A 20,000-nucleotide genomic window follows, 5' to 3' on the forward strand; every position below is an offset into this window, starting at 1 on the left:
GTATCAGGGCGTGTATAAATCTCGAAAAAATTACAAAAATCGATTCCAGGTGTGAATGAGATCGATAAAGCCGTGGGAAATCGTTTTTCTTTGGAATAGAAAAAAGTCTATCGCTATTTCTTCTTTTGCTGGGGTCTCAAATTTAGGTTAAATCAGTTTTTTTCAAAGGGGAGGCCTATGGGACGGTCGGACAAGTTGTTTTGAGGAAATTTGGTTTAAACGTTTGACAACTCAGCACCGTCCATTGGACGGGGGGGGGAGCGTTTTGTTCGTAGATATATAAGACAGACAGAACGGATTTTATATAATATATATATATATATATATATATATATATATATGTGTATATGTATATGTGTACACACATAGACACATGAAGTGGTATCAAAAACGATCTGCAAGACGTGCCACGAGCGTCACCCCCAGAAATATGGAGAAAATTCATCAGCTTGTGCATGAGAATCGTCGGAGGATAATCAACGACATTTTCAAGTGTCTGATGGAGGACATTTGGCAACATCGAATGGATCTGGGGAGTGCGAAGGACTAGATTCTCCGAAACGACAATGCACCCTGTCACCAAGCTCTCCTCACTCGTGTGTTTCTCGCCAAACAACATGGTATCGCTCCTGCACCCGTCTTATTTGCCAGATTTAGCACCTGTGGACTTCCACCTCTTCCACAAGAGGAAAATGCAGCTCAAAGGTCACCGTCTTAGCAACGTTGCCGAGATCAAGAGCGAATCGCAGAAGGTTCACAAGTTGTTTATGGAAAACGAATCCAGGCCGGATTCGAAAAGTGACAGGAACACTGGTACCGGTGTTTGGTGCGCAAGGTGACTATTTCGAAGGAGAATGTGTATATGTATGTATAGTATATACATGATATATATATATAAATGGATGAATGAATTATCCTTTGTTTACAGTTAACACGGAAATTTCAATAAACAGTTTCCAGGGTAGCAAAATTCACGCAAGTAACAAGGATGTAGCGACCTATTCGAAGGTAGAAAATCCGGGTTAATGTGCAATAATTTGTATAGTGTAAGTAAATAAATGGAGTTGAACGCAGATGTTATTCAAATTCTGCGTTCAACTCCATTTATTTACTTATATATATGTATTTATGTATATCATACTTAGTGTATATATATTTAGTATATATCATATACAAATCAAATATAAAAATAATATATAAAAATTAGGTGTTTGTACAAAGAAAAGTTGGAAACAAACACCCTGTGAAAACATCATGGTTAACACAGTCATTTGGAGATTAAGCTGCGTGTCATCTCAGATAAGATGTAGTGAGATACAAGGTTTATTTCTTTCATAAATAAGAAAGTTGACTGCGTTCGTGTGCTTTTGAAAGAGACTCGTTTGCTTCATGCAAGCGGTCCAGGTCTGAGGTTAGATGAAAAGCTTGCAACGATTACGCTCGTGTGAAGAGTAACCTCTATACAGTTGGTGTAATCTTTATAAGTATGAATGGTTTAAAATGTCGCTACTGTTTAGGAGCAAGAATGCAAGGGTTATATTCTACCTTGAGTTGTATCACAATTCATAGAGTGAGTTTGAGAGAAGTCTGTCAAAGGGAAGTTTCCACTCCGGGGACGAAATACGGAAGGAGTTAACAGGCGAGCAGTTTAGCCGGAATGTTCTTATACAAGACACGGTTAAACGGTTGGGGACCTGTAGCGTATTACTTGAGTCAAACTTCTTACAGACGATAGGTTATTGGATAGGGACATAGCAGAGCAGTTCCCTAGTAGTTTAGATTCACAGAAGTCACACTAAGGCCTGGAAATAATTCTAGTGTATCTCTATCGGAGTAAATAAGCTCACACACATGCGTGTATGCCTGCGAATAATGTTAACTACAGATTTTATTTGTTTTGAGATGATGGAGGCGAGGACGGTAGGACAATGTATTCAGGCTCAGATAGGTTGATGTTTTACGGAATGCGACTCACATAATTTGTTCTTCAAGATCGAGATATATCCCTGCATAGAAAGAAACTTCTCGAGAGCAGTGAATTACCGCTATCCATACAAATTCCTCGTCGAGGTTCACCACTGGCTGACTACATACTTCATGTCATAGTTTGACAGCGACCTAGCAAAGAGTAACCACAACCCGACTATGATATACGTGTGTATATGTGTGCATGTTTATACATTTAAATATATCAATAATCAATAAAAACCATGTTGCTAGGTATTAAATAAGCACAGATGGGCAGGAAGTTGACGCCTGAAAGTTCAAATTCTTAAAATCCAATTTCTTAATCAAACTAAGGTACTCTAGGATCGAGTGAGTCGGCTTTAAAAATACCATTAAAGAGAAGGAAACAAACAACTATAGGTGTATGAATTTAATTACATGAGCTATTATGAAATTTACAAGATATATACAATCAGATAATTACGACCGTTTCACTGCATCCTGCGAATAGTGGATATTATATAACATACTATGTAGATGATGTGCTGTGTCTACATATATGCTTTTGTGTAATCTTATAATGACTGCACTTTATCGCATAATAGGAATATGATATCCATTATTCATTGGATGATTCAAAACAGTTGTAAAAAATTGATTATGTCATAGTAGATTTATATAATAACTCATGTAAATATAGTCGATTCGCCTATGAATATTTATCCATCTCTATTGATATTATATAATATATATATTTCGCGACATTGGAAGACATGTGTTGCTTATTGATGCTTTGTTAGAGATGATGAAAAAAAAAGGTATATAAGTATCTAGGGTGATATAGAAACATATAAAAACATAATCGAGTCAAAACTTTAGATCTCATGTGGTGGAAGCTACCATTATGGTTGGTTGTAAAAAGAGACAAGATTCTTTTATTTGACGCATTCCTGAATTTCATCCAATACATACTAAATAAAATTAAAGTGAAACTGTGTATATCAAAATTTTGACTACGAAATGTATACATATTTTTTACGGATGTTAATAGAGGTATTGAGATGAGCTTGATTTATAAGTACTGTTAGTTGTTGTTTAACATCAGGTCAGACCTGATCAAGAAGGCTCACGATCAAAGACTTCCAACCATGACATTCACTAAGCTTATCTCAGATTACATTCTTTAGTTTGATTTTCCAATTTAAAACTAGGCTGAATGAGATTGTGGAAACATGTGGCTGCTATTTTTTATTCGCCAAGTGACCACGTGAAAGTGTGCCTAATGTCAGGAGAATAATGAATTAATAGAATTACAATAAAACGTGGGATTATACGCCGCAAAGCTTTTAGCTTTGCCTTTCTTTATTATTCATTGCAATCTTATTAGATTATATGCTCTTTTTATTCAGCTATGATCCATTTCATCAATTCGGATATTGATACAATAGAGCATAACATCTGCCGTGCCAAAATTGCCTTTCAGCCTCTTCAACGGAAAACAGTATATAAATGAATGAAAATAAGTTTCATTTTAAACTACATATCTACTACATTATATAAATCTAAAACGGGTCATCTCACTATTCTGTTCAGATGATCCTAAACAGCTAGTGAATAAATAAATGCCAGTTAATCAAGAACAGTTCAGGCAATAATTCTTTCCACCCACGTTTCTTTCCTGTTCTATTCTAAAATCTTAGTATTTCCCATTTCAATGTATAATTTCATTCTATCATACATTCATACATAGCGTCTATCATTCTTGATCTTCGCTTCAGTGAAAGGTAGCTTATGACTTCAAAGAAGAAGAAACTATATTGATTATTTAATGTTCACTTCAACTTGATAATTCAGTTTTATTTTATTCCTTATCAAGTCTCACCGACCGTTAAAGAATATTCACTTCATTTGCATCGTTAATACTCTAGTATAATGCGTATTTCAGTTTCAGATTAACCTTATCCCTAAAAAAAAATTGTATAATTCATATCACTTAGAAAATAGAAAATATAATAAAGGTCTACTCAGTGTCAGCATGAAAATGAAGTAACAGCAATAATAATAATAATGGTTTCAAATTTTGGCACAAGGCCAGCAATTTAAGGGAGTGGGTATGGTGTATACAAGGAGAGTGAGAAAAATATTACAGTCAAAATAGGATTCAAAGAAATTATTGGAAGCAATAAATGTAAGACTAGTACCGGTAATTCGATATGGATGTGGAATTGTAGATTGGAACAAAAGCTACACACTGAAACACGACAGAAAAACTAGAAAGCTATTGACAATGTATGGAGCCCACTATGCAAAAGCTGTTATTAACTGGTTGTATTTGAAAAGAGGCCAGGGTTGCAGAAGCTTAATTGCTGGGGAAAAGTGTGTATAGACTGAAAGAGGGAGCCTAATAGAATATTTCCATAACAGCACTGAGGAATTAGTAAAGGCAGTGAACAAGGGTGGAATGGGAGAAAATGAGGGGAATGAAATTCAAGGAGAGCATGTTAAATATATTGAAGAGAAACCTTTGCGTGGTCAGTTTTGGAAACCCATTGAGGGTGTATGTTGAACACAAACCTGGCCTTGTTTGAAAAACGGGCAACTAGAAAAAGAAACAAAGCTCAAAATCAAGCATTTCATTATGGCAAGCAATTTCAGAAAATATGTATACGGGATAGAGGTGTGTGGATTTTTGGATGAAACAATGGTATACATTATTGCAGTATGTCTCAAGCAAGCTCAGGGAGAATATAAGAAATGGAAGTATGACGAAGCAGCGAAAGTTTTGCACTGGAATCTTTGTCAGAAATGAGAGTTTGAAGTTAGAACTACTTGGTATAATCATCAAGATTAAAGAGTACCTGAGTTGGATAAATACAAGATTTTATGGGATTTTATAGTTCAAACGGACAAGATAGAAAATGATAAACGAGATATAACAGTAATAGACAAGGAAAAGTGAAGTTGTTTACTAATTGATCCATCATGTGTTTGGTTCTAGGATTGTAAAGAAATAGATAGAAAAATTTAAACGAATAAAATCCCATAAATTTCAAATTACAAGAATTTGAATTACGAAAACTAAAAATTCTGCATGTCATAATTGGTGAATTAAGGACGATGTGTAATAATATAGACAAATGGCCGAAGGTGATTGGAATGCAATGTCATATAAAGCTTCAACAGACGGTTTGCCTCTTAGGAACAATAAAGATTATTAGAAAGGTCTTGAGCACTTGAACAATTATTGAAGGTTTGTGGATATCAAACGTTACTAGTAGTTAGCTGCTAGCCACATAAATCCTGTCATAGAATAAAAGTAAACCTAAGTCAAAGTCAAATAATAATAATTCTTTCTGCTACAGCTAGTAGGTTATAGCTTTTAATGGAGGTGGGGGCTAATCGATTAGATCAACACCAGTGATTAACTTGTACTTCTCTTTTCGGCCCCGAAAGGATGAAAGGCAAAGTTGACCTCGGTGAAATTTGAACTCAGGACGTTAAGACGAACGAAATACCACCAAGCATTTTGCTCGGTGTACTAACGATTCTGTGAGCTCGTACCAATGATGATTATAATAATAATAATAATAATAATAATAATATTAATAATAATAATAATAATAGCAATAATAATAATAATAATATAATAATAATAATAATAATAATAATAATAATCCTTTCTATTATAAACACAACGCCTAAAATTTGGGGGAGGGGGGTCGTCGATTATATCGACCCCAGTAGTCCACTGATACTTATTTCATCGACCCCAAAAGGATGAAAAGCAAAGTCGACCTCAATGGAATTTGAACTCCGAACGCAAAGACGGCCGAAATGCCGCTAAGCATTTTGCCCTACGTGTTAACACTTCTACCAGCTCAGCGTCAATGATAATTACAATAATAACAATAACAATAATAATAATATCAAGAAAATGACTTATCTCGTAAAAAACAGAAGCCTGAAATAGCTGTTACGAAGCTCATTTATGTTTTATTTATGAATCTCTTGGTGATGAAAAAAGTATAAATTGCTTATTGAGATTCTTACAGGCTGGTAAATTTTGATAATTCTATGACTTATGTGCAGTCGATGTCGATTCTGAGTTATTTGCAAGTTTATTGCTGCAGGGAAGTTATGGATGTGAAAGATATTCTTGAGGGTTACACTTCTGAAAAAAAGAAAGAACGTAGATTTGTATGAATGTATGTAAATGGGTTTGTGTGTATATGATCGTGTATTATGAAGGTATGCTTGCTCGTATGTGTAAGACTATAATGCAAGTATGCACACATCAAAACACCCACACAAGTCCCCCTTACACACACACACACACACATACACACACACACACACAGAATAAGTTTCAGAGGTTTCATTCAGTTAAAGAAGGTGCGTGAAAGAAATAGTAAATTGATAGAACTTGAATCTGTTGAAACATCAGTAGAAAGTGGACTCTTCGGAGTCTGCGTCTACTTTTGTTCGTGGGTTGTGATGATCTGGGACTTGAGCATATGTTAGTAATTGTCTTCAAAAATTCCAGGGAAGTGAATGTGGGAGAGCAGTCAACAAGCGATAAGTCTTTTATAATTGCATATTAGTTCCCATTATATAAATCCCTGTTGCCAAATCGGTATCCTGAGGTCAGCGATTTTGCTTTAATATATGGATATTGAAAATCGAGGTTACTAAAAGCCATAACCTGAAAGAAGTTTAATTTCAACTCTGATATTATAGATAGCGGTAATATGGTTATTTTACACGAGGCCAAAAACACTTGTGCTGTATTTTGTTAGTTCAGGTGTCTATTGACAGGAAAATATTAATCAAAGTTGAAAAAGCTGACATATTGCTGTTTCGTTCATGATTGAAATGCAAATTCGTGGTTTCAAGGCATTTGTCGGCCAATTCACAAAAAGAATGTTGTAGTCGTACATTATTGATATGAGTTGCAATGTTGAATATACATTAACATTTCTAGAGGCACATTTGGAAACAGATTATAATCTGGTCATTAGCCTTATGTCGAGACACTAATTCATAGAAACCATTGGAAAATTGGTCATTTGCATCTCTCTTTTCTCAGTTTGCGCAATACATACGCATAGTGGTAGACTTATTTCAAATGAACTAGTGGAAAGGAATATGTGTTCCTGTTCAGGTAGGATGTTGGGGGTTGCAGGAAGGCCACTCTGCACTACCTTTGTACTGGACACCAATAGTGGCCAGTATGTGGAAGGCCATAAAAGTGGTTATGGGGACGCGACAGTTTACTTCAAGGTGGCTTTAGATCAAAAGGTGTGAGATTGATCAACACTGGTTGAGTTATCTGCTTTTAGCAAGATCTGATTGCTAAATGCATGAAACCCTCAATGATCCCAGGTAACATCAATGACGATGTGTTTAAGTACATCCCATGACAATCTATGGAAGCAAATAGAATACTGGTACCACCAAAGCTGACCTTTACATCTCGAAAGAAATTTATTCATCTAAATGCCATATTCCAATTATTACTAATTTTACAATCCAATTTTAATTATCACCAAGTTCTACTTGTTCTATATTTCGCAATGCACATCTAAATGATCAATTTATTCCAACTATTTGTTGAATTCAAGTATACAAGTAGTGCATCTATAATTACAGAATTCCGAATTTCACGAAGCCGGTCCCCAGCAGAACTCCTAAATCAGCTTTTAATTGCAACAATAAATCTTATTCACAACCTATAAATATTGGTTTCAAATTTTGGCAAATGTCGAAACTTTCGGGGTAGGGGGCTAAGTCGATTACATTGACCCCCAGCGTTCAAGTGGTACTTATTTTATCGACGCTGAACGGACGAAAGGTAAAGTCTACCTCGGCGGAATTTGAATTCCGAACGTAAAGCCGGACGAAAAACTGCTATGCATTATGCCTGGCGCCGTAACGAGTCTGCCAGCTTGCTGCTTAAAAACTTATAAATGTTGACTACTCTTAAAAGTCTTTCACTAGATGTTTGAGTGTCTTTATCTAGAACTACACGTACAAATACACAATATTATCTACCTGCTTGTACATAGGTCGATATATCTACATTGTATAGGTCAAATTGTGTTCTACAGCTTTTATAAATGTTCAAGCGTGCCGTTGGCTGAAGATAAGGCACAACCTAGCTGTACTAACGACACCCAATAAGACATAAATACGTCCCCTTTCCCTATGGAGTTGGTACCAACCGCCACCAAGCATTTTGTTTATTTTCTGTGCAAGTCGAGATTTTCTCAATAAATCGATAATCTATCTTGCATGTTATTTAATATAACCATATTATACGTATGTGCGTATTCATATGTATGTTTATAAAAAAAAGAACGATGTGGGCGTGAATGTGTAACTAGGCGTTTACGTTGAAATGTCAGAATTGGTGACATAAGAATAAATATATGCTATGCGTAGATTAGTTAGATAACTGGCTAGAAGGATGGAATGGAGGGAGACTAGTCGGATGGAGAAAATATTACAAGATAGATAAGAAAAAATCTTATGAAATTAAACATAGTTTTCTCTTTATTTAATATATTTGTTTTACCCGCTCGTTCTTTCTTTCCTTGTTTCGTCTCATTTTATTCCGTCTCTCATTCTCATACTATCGTTTGAGCTTCACCTATCACCTTAACTACAGACGGCATGATTAAATATTTATAGCGATACTAGTCACACGCCTGACAACTGTTCATTACAGTCAGTCTAAATAATAAGATCAGGTGATAAGCTCTCTTCTCTAGGCTGTTGCTCTGCATATAGTTTATTAATGCATAGCAGACTTTTCAGCTCTTTGTGCACTGTTTCTGTTTCGTGTAATAAGATTTTCTTTTGCGTAAAAGGAATGATACTGAGTACAGGCATAATTGTTTGGTGCAGTTATATTTTATTAAAATATCGATATAATGAGTGTGATTTAGTGGTGTATCGATATAACGTAAATTATTAAAATATATAGTTAACTATGCAAACAACAGATAGAAGGGGTGCATGGGTGGTTAAGACGTAAGAATAATGAACAACAAACCAAGGGGTGGGTGTTTCGTATCATTACCAAACGTGCCAATGTAACTACACAGACAATATACCGCTGTGAAATGTTACAGTTTTGTCAGATTGATGACTGATATCTATAAATAACAAAGTCTCCTGTATGTACACGTGTTTATGGGTTTGTTAACATGTGTATATTGACAACAGACTGCATATCTGTAGAGATGGGTGTGTATTTTATTAAAACTATACCGGCGTTCTATATAGTATTTCATATTGAGCAGCGAAAGAGGAGAGTCATGATCAAATCTGGTGAGGTTAATATTCATTTTAGTATGAAACGTTACGTAAACAGATAGATAAATAACAGATATACAAAAATAATAAAAGGATGTGTGTGCATGCGCGCACGATTGTGTGTGTGTGAGAGTGTTACATAGAGAAGAAGAGAAGAGAGTGGGAGATACTTATGGAGACAGAATAATAAAGACTGGTACAGATACATTGGCAGTTTAACTTCCACTGTTCTTTTACCGACGATACTGGCACCGAAGCCAAATTATTTCCTATATTGAAACTGTGTACACTAGTTTGTGTCCACAGCCATGTGCATACGTATCTGAAAATACTAAAATTTCAGCAAATCAACAAGGGCTCTCTCTACGTTGTTGCTCGACCCTACAAGAAATACTATCGAACAATCATCATATAACAGCTCTGCTATCTTAAAAGACTAGATACATTACGCAGTGAAGTCCCTGACACTCCTAAAATGTCGCTAAAATCAACGCAAGAATTACATCAATCTAAGGTCTAATTACTCTGAGCTAACCTGGAGTTAGACAACAAAAACAGTAACTGATACTCCAGCAAACCAATTAAGAACCAAGGAATAGACATCTACGTGGTTTCGTCAAATGTTAGAATTACTATGCTCATCGCACTCAAATCACTCACTATCATCTTGTTTAAGCAAATGTTATTAACAAGCTAATACTTGTCATTTTAATAAAAACTGGGATACATATAACTAGATACCAAGGATATCGGAACTAGAGAACTGTGGACATAATAATAATTATTGATAATTACCTTTCTCCCAAATTCTTTTACTCAACCAATACCCTTTCTGTAGATTGCTTAACCAATATTTTAGTCGAAGCAACATAATTCATATTTCTTCTTGTCGAAGAAATCTCCACTAACTTCATAAAATCCCCCAACTTATAATTCTTCAGCAAAGATAACCTTGTTAACAATAATTTCACACAACCAAACTTCTGTATATGCTTCCTGCTCTGCTTCTAATCCTACACTGCACGCGTACAGCAAAAGATCCGTCCAAAATCTATTCTCGCCTCCATCATACTTATACATAAATTCGTTGTCCAAGTCAAATGATTTTCTGTTCACTTTAATCCTAAGAAGAGATTGGTTTTTATAGCATCTAATCCAATGTGGAGGCGCGTGGCCTAGTGGACAGAGCAGCGGACTCGCGGTCGAGGGATCGCGGGTTCGAATCTCAGACCGAGCGATGTGTGTGCTTATGAGCGAAACACCTAAGTTCGACGCGGCTCCGGCAGAAGGTAATGGCGAACTTCTGCTGCCTCTTTCGCCACAATTTTCTCTCACTTTTTCCTCCTGCATCTTGCAGGTCGCCTGCGACAGACCGGCGTCCCGTCCAGATGGGGAAACCGGGAAACTGGCCCTTATGAGCCAGGCATGGCTTGAGAAGGAACAAAACAACATCTAATCCAGTATTCTTAAAAAGTCCGTTGAATGATATATATGTCACCCCTATGATCTACGATGCACCTCGTCGACATATTTGTGGTTCCTTTTCCCTAAAAAATGACACCCTTCGATTTTGTATGTATGACTAACACCCATGTTAACTTACTCGTCTACAGCATTGGTTTTAAACAGGGGCTCCTATGGCCCTTAGGGATCCACATAAGGTTTTGTCAAAATGTTTGTGAAATAACTTGATTATACATCTACAATACACTAAATATTTAACAAATTTTTTATACAATTCCTAATAATATTTAATTATAAAAATATAAGACTTGCTAAAAGATCGAAAGGGTCCAAGTAAAATAGGAATCAAACGGGTCCATAGACAAAAAAATGATTCATAGCCCCTGGTCTACAGGTTCAAATATGTCTTTTTTCTTTGGAATTGCCAGCTTAATAATGAGGTGTGTGCCAATGAAACAACGTCTAATATGATCCGGCGTTTTTTTAAGATGGTAACGTTTAATGTTATTTACATTGACAGGCGAAAATCTACCCAGAATCCCATTATGGCAATAAGCTCAAAGGTGTGCTATTTTCTCTTTGTCCTTTCTCAGTCTGTGTGTCCCGCTGCCTACTTATTCTACTACTACTACTACTAGTGCTGCTGCTGCAGCTACTACTACTACTACTACTACTACTACTACTACTACTACTACTACCACCACTACCACCACCACTACTACTACTACTACTACTACTACTACTACATCTTCTATACATATGATAGAAGCTTTAGTATTATCGATTCACTCCTCGCCTCTTGTCACTCCTACTGTGTCACATCACTTTGATCCTGCATAAGCAAATACCTAACTACTAATCTAAGAGATATAGCACTCCCCCTTGGCTGCATAACCTACGCATTTTCAAACAACAGAACTCAACTGCCCGTTTTGCCTTTCAATGGTAATGATTACTGAAACTACATATGATAGATTTAAAAAGAATAATAATATGCTGTATAACAATTACGAGATATGAAATACAACAATATACAGAAAATACAAGAGCGCTTACTTATAAAAGTTCAATATTGTTTTGCTAGTCTTTTACCCCTACCTTTACTCATGTTAATTCCTGTAGTTCATACATAGGCCGCTCTAGTTAACTGCATAGCGAACGGTGATAAGCAACTGTATAGTAGAAAACGATCCCTTGGATTGCTCAATGTGTTGTTATGTTCTTATTTAGACTGAGATGAGCCTTGAAAGAGTATTTCAGTCGTCAGAATCCAATCAGTTTTTTCTGTAGGTCTTCATAGGGCCTGCTTTACATACAACGTTAATATTCAGATGTTCAAACTGGTTGACTGTACGGAATCAGTGTGGCGACTGTTTAACAAAGCTAACCTATTTCTTTACTACCCACAAGGGGCTAAACACAGAGAGGACAAAAAAGGACAGACAAACGGATTTAGTCGATTATATCAACCCCAGTGCGTAACTGGTACTTATTTGATCGACCCTGAAAGGATGGAAGGCAAAGTCGACCTCGGCGGAATTTGAACTCAGAACGTTTCGGCTGACAAAATACCGCTAAGCATTTCGCCCGGTGTGCTAACGTTTCTGCCAGCTCGCCGTCTTCTGTTTAACAAACCTGAACCCATGATTTTCAGATACAATTTTTCTGACGATCTTCCACACAGTTTTCAAGACTAAATTTCACTCAAAAAGCATAGGCAAATCATAATGTCTAGACGTAGTATGTACAGAACTTTATTGTCCAGTGTGTCCGTTATATTTTCAAGATGATAGTATGTGTCAAACTCGTTTGGCTTTTTAAGACCGGATTAAAGAATAAACCAGAACATTTGGGCTAGATAAGGACAGTTATTCATCAAAACTCTATTTATAATGGCGGAAAGAGGAAAAGAATACGATTAACAGTAAAGAAATGAATACGAAGTTAACAAAATTCGCATGAAAATAATGTAAGGAAAACTCATGCTCATTGTATACAAACTGTCCTATTAAGAAAGAGACCGTAGAGTGAGAACAGAGATAGAAATTGTATGAATATATACAGCTCTTAAAAAGACCATTGCTTTTTAAAGATCTTGAAATGTTTCAGCAACAAAACTCTTCAATCTGCTTCAATAGCATCTATTCAGACAAACGCGGGTGAAATTCGGGAAACAGAACAAAAACGAATAATGCTTTCGTTTGCTTAGGTGTGGATAGAAAAAGAGAAGAGAATATAAGTCACAACTTTTAAGTGTATTGGTTTATAAGTTTATTTTTCATTGATTAAGACAACAAAAGAACCTCTTAGGTGCACTCATGTGAGTAATTAGAACCGGTGTTAATTACGTCTCAAGTTGGACTTCGACAGTGAATCCATTTAATGATATATGCTTTAAAGAATGCTTTTAAATACTTTGCATAATATACATAATTGACTCTGACTACACCTGCTGCTGGTCGGATTCGGTGTATTACAGACATCTCTATGGTATAGGAGATTTGGTTGCTACATCTAGCCTGTCGAGCTACTCCGTAGAGAATACCTCAGTGATACTCACAAGGGGCTATTTCATTCTTAAATGCAACTGATGATTCCTTAACGTTATGTATGCACAGCAATCCCTTTGCAATTGTTATACTTATATGTATAGTACTAGTTAGAATAAAACTGCGCTAAATTCGAGAAAGAACAACATACTGCTCTTTTACTCTCTTTTACTCTTTTACTTGTTTCAGTCATTTGACTGCGGCCATGCTGGAGCACCGCCTTTAATCGAGCAACTCGACCCCGGGTTTTATTCTTTTGTAAGCCCAGTACTTATTCTATCGGTCTCTTTTGCCGAACTTCTAAGTAACGGGGACATAAACACTTCAGCATCGGTTGTCAAGCAATGCTAGGGGGACAAACACAGACACACAAGCACACACACGTGTATTTATATATATACATATATATACGACGGGCTTCTTTCAGTTTCCGTCTACCAAATCCACTCACAAGGCTTTGGTCGGCCCGAGGCTATAGTAGAAGACACTTGCCCAAGGTGCCACGCAGTGGGACTGAACCCGGAACCATGTGGTTGGTAAACAAGCTACTTACCACACAGCCACTAAATTATTAGTTTTATTTTTTTATGAGAGATTTACCAGTATGGCAACGCTTAGTATTTTTACTACAAAAGCCACAAACGGTGTATGAATTTTTCTCAAAATATTCTACGGTATATGACGTGTAATGATGTCTTCAAAAGATTCATAAGTGTATTAAAAAAGATGAGGAATTTGGTTTATGTGACATGCTTCCATATTGAAAATTACTCCCTTTCGTAACAAAAGAAATTGCGATGTTGAATCGCTGTCATTTCCAAGACTTTCATAATTCAAGCTGTATGCTTGAGATTTCAAAATTAAGCGAATCCTTGTCAATCTGTATTTTCATTGATTTGAAAAGGATATAAAGAAGTGAATTAAATTATATATAATAGGAGTATGTGTTGGCAATTTTCTGAGATTTATGGCAATTTCTTCCATATTTTGCGCAATAAATCTTACTTGAGGCCAACTTATGCGTAATAGCTATTGCAGTTATAAATTAAATACTAAATGCATGTCTCACCATGTAAAGCTCAAGGGTGTATTATAATTATCGCAAGTTTGAGATCCATGAGTGCTATATAGATATGCATATTTATGCACACTTAAATTTGAACATGCACATGTAAGCATGTATACATACATATATATATACGAGTGTGTGAATGAGTGTGTGAAGGCGGGTGGATGTATGATGAGGCTGCTGCATTCACGATCACAAGGTTCTGGTTTCGATTCCCAGACCCGCAGTACATTATGTTGTGTTCTTCAGGAAGACAGTCCATTTCACGGTGCTTCAGTCCATGCAACTCTAAATGGGTGGGTTACGCTGCATCGAACGGGCGATCCGTTCTCGGGGAATGTCGACTTGCCCGCCTAGCCAGCAGAGTGGCATCATTCGGAAACTACAACAATGTAAGATGGGGCATTGTGACCGATGTGTGTGTGTGCGTGTGTGTGAACTAGTGCTAGCATTCTATCTTAAATTCAATGTATTCAGTAGTGATATTATATTTTAAACATAGTGTATCTTAGAGACAGCATTTCTTATATATATGTATGTATGCATGTATGAATGTATGTATGTATGTATGTATGCGTGTATGTATGTATGTATGTATTTATATATATTTATATATATATACATTTACATGCGTATATATATTCATATATATACATGTACACACAGACACACATATATATAACAATAAGCTCAGGATTTAACTGTCAACACTCATTACCAATATTGCTAACAGGATTCACATTTTGTGCCAGGTTGTTTGAGTTTTTAAACGCATCCGTCCTATTATTTGTTAACAAGCTTGTTATATGGAGGTCGCTAACGTAGCAATCTGCATGAGCGAAGAAAAGTTTTCGCTAAAATTAAGTCAATAAAAATATTTTACTTGTTTTAGCGGAAGGTTAGAAGACCCCAATTCAGATGTCACTATTTGCATGATACTAACATCTCCTGTCATATTTTACTGGTGATTATACAAAAGATGCTAACAATTCGATGCCGAAGAGATTTTTTTAAAAATCATTGCAAAATGCCTCCACAAATTGCTTAAAGAATGGAAGAGAGCATCCTCTTCCAAGGCACATTTCTAGAAAGCACGTTAGAATCTTGCACAGATATTATAAGCATCTCTTTGGTGGGCCTAGAATGAGGGTGCCCTATGAATATTGTACTATAAAAAATGTAAAAGTATTACCTAAAAGCGCCTCATATTTTCGACACATAATGAATTTAAATTTGAAGCAATTAAAAAATAAATTATTCTGTTTCACATTCAATGTGTTTTTGATAATGAGAGTTCCCCATATAATATGATAAAGTAGAATTAAATACAGCATAAAATATTACATACATACGCACATATATACACACACATTAGCTGAGGATATAAACTGACGTGTACTACTTGCCCGCTGTGGTGCTACAGCAGGACCACAGTGGCACGGCTGAAACTTGAATAAAAGAATACCAGATGGAATAAAAGAATACCGGGAATTGCTTTGCCAAATATCCTGAGAGTTATCTCCGTAAATGTGGATAATACTGAAAAGTAATTGAAAGGATTAAACTGTGGATAAGTTGGGCAGGTCTTGGAGAAAGGCTGGTCTGTAGCCGTGAGAACACCTACGATACTAGAAATAAGAGCTAAAGCGGTCTGATGCTGTAGTCGACGCACATAATTGTATACATACATACTGAGTATATATGTATACTATTATGTGCGTTGACTGCAGTATCAGACCGCTTTAGACCTGATTTCTAGTATTGTAGATGTTCTGACAACCTCGGTCGTGTAGGGACATGCCCTGATGTTTCGCAAACCATACTTTTACTATGAACTGTACTTCAAGGTGGAGGTAAAGTAGGAGACAAACTGAGTGAGTCGTAAATGATCCGGCAGAAGGCAACGGGAAACCACTGCTGTATTTTCCCAAGAAAAATAATGTACATTCTGACTTTAGCACGGAGATCTTTGAACATCGACGTCTGTGATCATGGCATATAGAGGAAATAAATTTACGGAAATATACAGAGGTAAATAAATAAATAGTGTTTAACTCCGTACCTCTATGTTGCCATTAGATTCATCTGCTTACAGGTAATATCTATACTCACGTAAACGTACATATTCTGTTAGAAAAAAGTAAGTGAGGATAATTACCACGTTTAAGTGGGGATAAATATTACCTCCCAATATCAATACTGCCTCTGTCGCTAATATATGATTTTGACAAGCTCATCTACTTATGTACTTATTCTAAATCAAATAGAACAAATCACAATTGTTTTAAAGACTGCTCTAGCATGGCCTTTATTGAAATGGCAAATATAACTGAAGAATTAAAGCAGTATTGAACAATAGGGTAAATTTTGAGGATTCTGTTATCGACCGCGTTTAAGATCACAGTCCATTGTCTACGTGTTATATATCTCATTGATAAGAGCTGGCATACGCATAATAGCAAAGTCACTAAACAATATTAACGAAAACAACAACGACAATAATAACGGCAATCTGTAAATTTTAGATTAATAATTTCATGAATGAGCATGAATGAGTATTGCATATCAATAGCAAGTATTGATTAACGAACATGTATATATATGTATCTAGGTCATCGTGACATGTGAAGGTCAATGTTAACTGCCAATAGAAATAAATATTCCAAATTTATCTTAACTGAAGTGTATTAAGCACAAAATAATATGAATAATAAAAAATATGAATAATAAAAAATAATATAAATATATAAAAGTCAAAAATAAAAGTTATAATGGAAAAGGAATTTACACAAAAATGAAACGTGTTCGCAGCGAAATATTCCCGAATGAAAATCTATTATTTATAATCAGTAACTGTATTTGTACAGCGTTTATGAGCATAGCGAGAGCGGAGAAGACTTGTGAATGCGTGTAGAATATTTTGTTGCATAAACGTAATTTCGGAGAAAATAAAGGATACCGTTCGCTTTACATTGATCCCTGTCTATCTCCTTTCTCTCTCCCTCTCTCTCTCCCGCCTTCCCCCCTCTCTCTCTCAGACATAAATACATCTGCGAAGGCGTTCGCTTTCCAACCATGTCGTTCTATATTCAATCCCACTGGTTGTCATCTTGGACAAGTGTCTTCAACCATAACCCAGAGTTGACCAATGCTTTGCGTGGAAATTTGGAAGATTCACAAACTGTGTGGAAGCTCCCTCCAGCTTTAGCGAGAGGAAGCATTAGCTCCCTTACTCACAGTATACGGACACAGATGATGTGTCGGTAGCTGAAAAGATGTTTTCCTGAAGCTGAACAATAATAACATCGTCCTAAGCAGGACTGCCACTCTACGTTGGCAAATAGACTTTACTACATATATATATATATATATATATATATATATATACACACGACGGGCATCTTTCAGTTTCCGTCTACCAAATCCACTCACAAGGCTTTGGTCAGCCCGAGGCTATAGTAGAAGACACTTACCCTAAGTACCACGCGGTGGGACTGAACCCGGAACAATCTGTGGGGAAGGAAGCTTTTTACCAAACACCTCTTGATTAATATTGATAAACATGTTCAACCAAAATATTAAATGTTGAGGGTAATATATTATAATTTCCTTAAGACTCAAGTACTTGATGTGGCTTTGATTTCCGGTCTGGTGCGATTTCCGGTTTGATGCGTTTTCCGTTTTGGTATGTAATTGTTGTAATTGTTTCAGTTGTTGGACTACGATCATGAGGAAACACTGCTTTGAAGGTTTTTATCAAATCGTGTCCTGATTTTTATGTATGGTACCTTAGCTTTAATACGTTGCAGACATGAATGTGAGGTTCAGTAGCTTCCTAACCAATATTATCTTCACTCAATCCCATTGTGTGTCTTCTACTATAGTCCCGGTCGACCAAAACCTAGTGTGAGGATTTAGTTGGCAGAAACTGAAGGAAGCCCGCCGGAAATGTGTGTGCGTGTGTGTGTGGTTGTATGTATCTATATGAATGTCTTTGTGTCTGAGCCCACCACCGTGTGACAACCGGTGTTGGTTTGTCTACGTCTCCGTAATTCAACCGTCCAGCAGAATAGAGTGATAAAATATTACTAGGCTTAAAAAAAATAAGTACTGGGGTTAACTTGTTCGACTAAATTATTCTAGGCGATACTCCAGCAGGGCCGTAGTCTAATGATTGAAACAAGGAAAAAGGAAGATTATGTATATGCTTATCAGTAAAAAATAATCAGTATACCTCCTTACTTTTGAAATACATCGTTAAAATATTTCAGACAGAAAAAGCCTCGCATTCAATTAATGACCAATCAATAAAAGAAAGTCGTCGCTCATAAATAATATATATATTTACAATATACTTGAAGAAAATATTTGGTGAATCTGTTACTGTTTTTAATTGTCTCTCTTTTCTATTTCTAGGGATCCGTCCGTCTTTACGAGAAAAGACTATCTGTCTCCAGAGAAGAAAGTCAGGTAAGAGCATTTAATATATATGATCAACCCATATCTTAGACACAAAAATTCTGTTTAGAAAATGACTAATGTATAAATAAAAATAGTGTTTCCGTTTGCCTGCTGTCTCGGCTAAGGCTATGCCGGAGTTAAACCTGTGTATGTACATTCATACAACGTCCATACCGTGAAATACCAACTTGGACAGAGACAAAATACACAAAACACACGCATATATGCACACAAATACGTGTGCAAGTATATACTCTTTTACTTGTTTCAGTCATTTGACTGCGGCCATGCTGGAGCACCGCCTTTAGTCGAGCAAATCGACTCCGGGACTTATTCTTCGTAAGCCCAGTACTTATTCTACCGGTCTCTTTTGCCGAACCACTAAGTGACGGGGACGTAAACACACCAGCATCGGTTGTCAAGCAATGCTAGGGGGACAAACACAGACACACAAACATACACACACATACATATATACGACAGGCTTCTTTCAGTTTCCGTCTACCAAATCCACTCACAAGGCATTGGTCGGCCCGGGGCCTTAGCAGAAGACACTTGCCCAAGTTGCCACGCAGTGGGACTGAACCCGTAACCATGTGGTTGGTTAGCAAGCTACTTACCACATAGCCACTCCTCTATATAGATAGATAGATAGATAGATAGATAGATAGATAGATAGATAGATAGATAGATAGATAGATAGATAGATAGATATTCATACACACGCAAGCACGTACGTACATATATTTATTCAAGCTAAAAAAAAAATTTGAAGAACCGCGATGTGAAAGTTTGGGTTAAGAAATATGAATTGAGGCTTTAAGTGAATATATGATATTCTATCTTTGGCTTCCACCATATTTTTCTTACATATTTACACATACAGTATGTATTTTCACATACATATGTATATGTAAGTACACACTCATAGACACATGTGAGATTCTAATGAGTCTATGCACACATGAATACATAAATACATGTACACACATATGCACGCACACGTAATATTTACACACATACGGTTTCTCTATTATAGTAAGGATCACTTGCTCAATGAGCCGAGCACAAAACCGAAAACATATGGTTGAGAACTTGTTTACCACAAGGGCATGATTACATAAGGCGTTTCCTTACTGTTTCTAGATAATGAGATTTCGTGATATGACACCCACATTCTTCTACCTGCAACA

The 20,000-nt window shown here is 36.3% G+C and overlaps 1 protein-coding gene across 2 annotated transcripts in view; it reads left to right on the forward strand.

Moving 5' to 3' along the window:
- LOC115211023 overlaps positions 1 to 20,000 on the forward strand; it is a 607,449-nt gene that overhangs the window by 455,205 nt on the left and 132,244 nt on the right. For both annotated transcript variants that reach the window (XM_036502309.1, XM_029779870.2), the window contains exon 2: positions 18,763 to 18,816. In XM_036502309.1, the coding sequence (XP_036358202.1) occupies positions 18,763 to 18,816 (54 nt within the window). The remainder of the gene's footprint in view (positions 1 to 18,762; positions 18,817 to 20,000) is intronic.

Source organism: Octopus sinensis, linkage group LG4 (genome assembly GCF_006345805.1).
Source record: "Octopus sinensis linkage group LG4, ASM634580v1, whole genome shotgun sequence".
NCBI classification, from domain to species: Eukaryota; Metazoa; Mollusca; class Cephalopoda; order Octopoda; family Octopodidae; genus Octopus; species Octopus sinensis.